A 5,305-nucleotide genomic window follows, 5' to 3' on the forward strand; every position below is an offset into this window, starting at 1 on the left:
ATATCACATTCTCCCATTCGGAGAATTTACATTGCTTACTTTAAATGCAATACTAATGAATAAAATTGATTCAGGTATATTAAGTAACAACAAAAAATCACATTATTATTGTTCATTTCTTTCTTCAAAGTATATAAGTAAACTTGAAGTGGCCACTACTGAACAGGGTTGGCAAAAACCCGTGTTTTTTTTATAAAAACTCATGGACCCAGGGTTTTTTGGATTTTTTTAAATAAAACCCAAAAAATCCAATTAAAGCTGGTTTTTTTAAAAAAGAAATTTTTTTTTTTTTTTTTTTTGTCTTTTCTTAGGGAAAATGTGGGGTACTTTGTAGCATATTGTAGCATAAGTATATGGACAAAGCAAAAAAATTGTTTTGGGGTAAAAAAAAGCTGGAAAATTCAGCGTTTTCTGAAGGAAAGTAAAAAAGACGACGAAACCCAAGAATGGTGAAGTTTCAGATTTTTTAGTTTCCATGATTACCAACAGTTAAGGCAAAGTTACTTCTCGAGTGATAAAATCTATTGTTTGTTTGTAATTGCTACTTTTTTTTTTTTTTTTTTTTTGCCTTTTACTTTATTGTATTTCACTTTGTTATGCAAAACTACTGCAGAACCTCAAGTAGTTTAAATCCCTTTTTATTGAATTCCAGCTTAATGAAGACATTTCTTTGAATTTTATGTTGCCTGTTTTTCTATTTCTGTATACAGAGTAAGAAATATTAAACTTTTTTGTAAGATAATGAAAATACTGTACATCTTATTCTGTTTTCTGTTCGACCATTCGTAAAACCTGTTAATTTCTAAAAAATATACAGTGTTCATTCGAAATTTGTGACGTGTTGGTTTCCAGAAAATATTTCACACGAAAGTCTTTCGGCTAGAGTAGTTTCCTCTGTACAATCTACAAATATTGAGAAAATCAGACGTGACAGGACTTAGTCAAGATAATTTGAGTTATTTATTGACCAGTTAAAGAAAAAAGTTAAATACATTTATCTAAAATCTTTGAAGTATTTTTTTAATACTGTTAAGAGTGAAGAAATACTATTAAAGTTCAAAATTCATTTTTTATGTTCATTGGCTGTGGTGAAGAACAAATAAAACAGCATTTTAAATTGTGAAAGTACAGTAAAACCTGTAAAGTTGACCACCTTTGTAAGTTGACCACCTGTCTATGTTGACCGCTTTTGTCAGGAACGGAATTAGTCCTATCTTATGTAATGAAGGAAAACCTCTGTAACTTGACCACCTCTCTATCTTGACCACCTGTCTACCTTGACCACTAATGAACATGAAATTTGGTTTGGAGTATTGTAAAATACCCTTTGTAAGTTGACCACTTGATTTATTTTTTTAAATTTTATTTAGCAAATTATTTTATTATTATTTTTGATAGCTTTCCAAAAATATTTTTGATGCCAGACCAGCATTTAACCAACTAAATGAAACAGCAGCATAACTAAACCTCCTTTTGAGTTTAACCACATGTGAAAACTACTTAGAACCCTTTTATTCTCCAAACTTGTTTTTCTTTTGTTGCTCTATTTGAGACTGACTTTTGTACTCTATGTTCAATGAAAACATGTGTCAATAGAGAAAAACACAAAGTATTTTTTTCCAGTTGTAATATTTTGTGGCAACACTGGAATTGTGCTATAGTAAAAGTTACTTGCATTGCAGTGTTTTTGGTGCAAGGGATTAAGAGATAGGACATTTTCATTTTCAACTGCCTTTTTGAACTATGCGAGTCCAACTTGTTGCTCTTTGTGTTATAGTTTTACATAAAATGGCTTCAAAAAGAAAGTTAGTTGACCTTGAGATTGATAAAAAGTATGAAATGTTAAAATTAATTGAAAAGAGAGAAATCTAGAGAAAATTAGCGGGACACATATGGAATTTCCATAACTAGTCTAATAAGTGCGCCAAACTTCAATAAGTAGTTATTTTGTTGAAAAGTATATCATCATGAGGTTATAAATGTATATGAGAAAAAAGTAAAGCGAAAAATTTGTAGTTTTTGATTGGCTATGAATTTTTAGGAACTAACAATATCAAATGAGTAACTTTTCATAAACAATAAGTTTTTTTTTTTGATCAATTTACTGAAATTTTAAATTTGCGTGACACATTATACATCATTCTGGGAAAATAATTTCTAAAAATATTTGAATAAAATTTTAAATTATTGTTTCAAAGTAATACTAGAGAATGAAAGTGAGTTGAACAGAAATAGCAAGTGTCAATTAGTCAAAAAATCAATACATGGTGCAAGAAATGACAAAAAAAAAAAAAAATCATTACCCCCTTTATAAGTTGACCACCTGTCTAAGTTGACCACCAAAGTACTGCACCGCAAGTGGTCAACTTACACAGGTTTCACTGTATTTAAATTAATTAATTTTTAAAAAACTTCTTGGAAAATTTTTAAAAACCCAAAAGTGGGCTAAATAATGGGTTTTTTTTAAATGGTTTTTTTTTAAAAAAAACCCATTGGGTCCAATCCGGCCAACCCTGTAACTGAAGCACTGGCCACTACTGGTGTTTTACCTTATATCCCTATGCAATTGACACCTTTTGTTCCCATTACTATAGCATTTGATACTTTACTTGTATAATTCCATGATTATTGTATAATCGCTTGTGAAAAGCTTGTACTTTTTCTCTTTTTTTTTTTTTTTTTTCAAATATTTACTCCAGGAATTCATTATTTTCCAGGTTGACCGACTACTTTGTGATTGGTGTGAATTGTTGATGAAAAGAAACGTCTTAATTTCCTCGTAAACAATTAAGCTTCTTTCATGTCATAAAAAAAATTTGAAATATGGAAGGAAAGCACCTAGTAAGTAGCCTGTGATGAAGAATTATATCAGTTTTTATATAAAAGTTGCTGGTGCTTTGTAGTCTTCATATTGACATTTATTGTATGGTCTTGATTGTGTCTGAAGTTAATTTGCACAGAATATAATGTTATAAGGAAGTAAAAGTGCTTAGCTCAAATTATTGTCTTGAAAAATTAAGATAGGTTCCATAGGAGAGTCGTTAAATCTTTATAAGCATGAAAACATAGATAAAATGAATGTCATAAATGCTTTATAAGCAAAAATGATTAAGAGTGTATATTGTTAAGGCTTAGCAATTTTAAGTATAAAAAGTAAAAGAAAATGTCTAGTGGAGAAGTTGTAGAAAAATATTTCTGTTGTGAAACTTCATTCATTGAAGGAAGCTGTAAAGCCCACTTTAAATCACACTTGCAAAATCAGAATCATGAAGTTTCTGGGAAAACTATCTCTGTGAAAGGAAGTGTCAAAACAGAAATGCCAGAGCCTGCAGGTTTCAAGTGTAACAATCGCGGAGATTCGTTCACTCAGGAAGATCAGTTGACAGCTCATGTGGCATGCCATACTGGAAAGAGTGGCACCCCAAGTGTCAAAACAGAAATGGCAGAGCCTGCAGGTGAGAAGCGTTTCACCTGTAGCAATTGCGGACGTTCCTTCACCCAAGAAGCTCAGTTGACAGCTCACAAAGCATCCCATAGAGGGAAGAAATCGCACACTTGCGAAGTTTGCGGAAAACAATTCACCATGAGTTCGAGCTTGAAGTACCACATGCCGTTGCATACAGGTGAAAGACCTTTTTCGTGCGATGACTGTGGAAAGTCTTTCATTCAGAAGGCGCAACTGCAAGCCCATTTGAAAACTCATACAGGAGAGAGTCCCTACGTGTGTGAATTGTGCGAAAGATCATTCGCCACAAAATGGAGCTTGGTGAATCATGTGGCTCTGCATACGGGCGAAAGGCCGTACTCGTGCGATTACTGCGAAAAGACCTACATCCAGAAAAATCAACTGACTGCTCATCTGGTCTCGCATACCGGAAAGAAGCCCTTTACGTGTGAGGTTTGTGGCAAGTCTTTCGCTTACAAGTGGACTCTCAAGTGTCACATGGCTTTGCATACTGGAGACAGACCCTATTCTTGCGACATCTGCGAGAGCAGTTTCGTCCAGAAACCGCAACTGATTGCCCACATGTTGGTTCATACCGGAGACAGTCCTTACTGTTGTGACGTATGCTCGAAGACGTTTTACGATCTCAGTAGCTTAAAGAGACACAGTAAGCTCCACACGAGAGAAATGCCCTTCACGTGTGAGCATTGTCATGAGGGATTTCCTGGCCTTAAATTACTTAAGGTGCATCTGAGGACGCATACAGGAGAGGAAATTTATTCCTGTAAGTTTTGTGGAAGGACATACGCTAGGAAAAATTCTTTGACACGGCATTTGAAAGACCATCATACGCTCATTGGAAAAAAGGAAGAATAGTTTGGCTTGAAAAAATGTTATGTGATAGCCATCACCTAAGTACAAGATATGGGGGGGGGGGGTCATGCTTTGTGGCTCCGCAAACAAGCTTTCTAATACTTTTTAAAATTTTTGGAAATGTCTTAACAGTCGGTTATGAGATTTAATGGGACCAGTAATTATCGCAGAAAGAATGTATGAGGCAGTGAGAAGCAAAGGGATGTAAGTGCCAAAATTAAAATTTTGGAGATAATCCGTACAAATAGTAGGAGAACCTCTCTTCTGTTTTGGGGCAAGAGTTAGTACTAGTAGCTCTGATAAGTGCTGCTATACAGCATGGTTTATAAAAAAAAATTCAATGAAAGCCTACCGATCCCAGCAACTTTAAAAGCGTTTTACTCAAAACTTGAAAATGTCCACTTACATCCTTTTGCTTCTCCCTGCTTATGTATTCTTTTATCTTTTAATGGTTTAAAATATGTTTGACTTTGTTTTGTCAATGAAGAATCTGATAAATGAAATGATTTCAGCCATATTTCTCATTTTTAACTTTATTCTGAAATAAAAAGTGATCATTTATATTGATTGCCTTTTTATCCATTTTTATCACTTAGTTAAAATGTGAAGAAAATCTTTTTAAAACAGCTATTGTAATGTACGAAGTCTCTAGTGTTCACACTTTCGATTTTGTGAAGTAATCGCAACAAATAGATTGTGGATTCTGCATCATTTCCATTCACATCTCTTGGGGTTGGATGGAAAGGGGGGGGGGGGCTGGTAAAGACCCCTGCTTTGTTACATTCCCTGCATGAGCTTACTAGCATTTTCCTTTTTGTTGATGATAAGCTTTTGAACTCCATTGTAGAAACCATGGTATTTACCGTCGGAAAATCTTGTGTCCAAAATTGTATTTTTAGTGGACCTATATTTTGTGAGCAAAAATAGAAAATGGAACAAATTCTATAAAACTAATATTTTATTAATGAAAAACCTTAAGCTAAAATT

The 5,305-nt window shown here is 33.6% G+C and overlaps 1 protein-coding gene across 1 annotated transcript; it reads left to right on the forward strand.

Moving 5' to 3' along the window:
* Nucleotides 1-3,583: 3,583 nt before the first annotated feature.
* LOC129226219 (gastrula zinc finger protein XlCGF49.1-like) lies at nt 3,584-4,377 on the forward strand. The gene has a single exon (XM_054860818.1). The coding sequence runs from the start codon at nt 3,584-3,586 to the stop codon at nt 4,319-4,321; it is 738 nt and encodes a 245-aa protein (XP_054716793.1). The 3' UTR covers nt 4,322-4,377.
* The last annotated feature ends 928 nt before the right edge of the window (nt 4,378-5,305 follow it).

Source organism: Uloborus diversus, chromosome 7 (assembly GCF_026930045.1).
Source record: "Uloborus diversus isolate 005 chromosome 7, Udiv.v.3.1, whole genome shotgun sequence".
NCBI lineage: Eukaryota > Metazoa > Arthropoda > Arachnida > Araneae > Uloboridae > Uloborus > Uloborus diversus.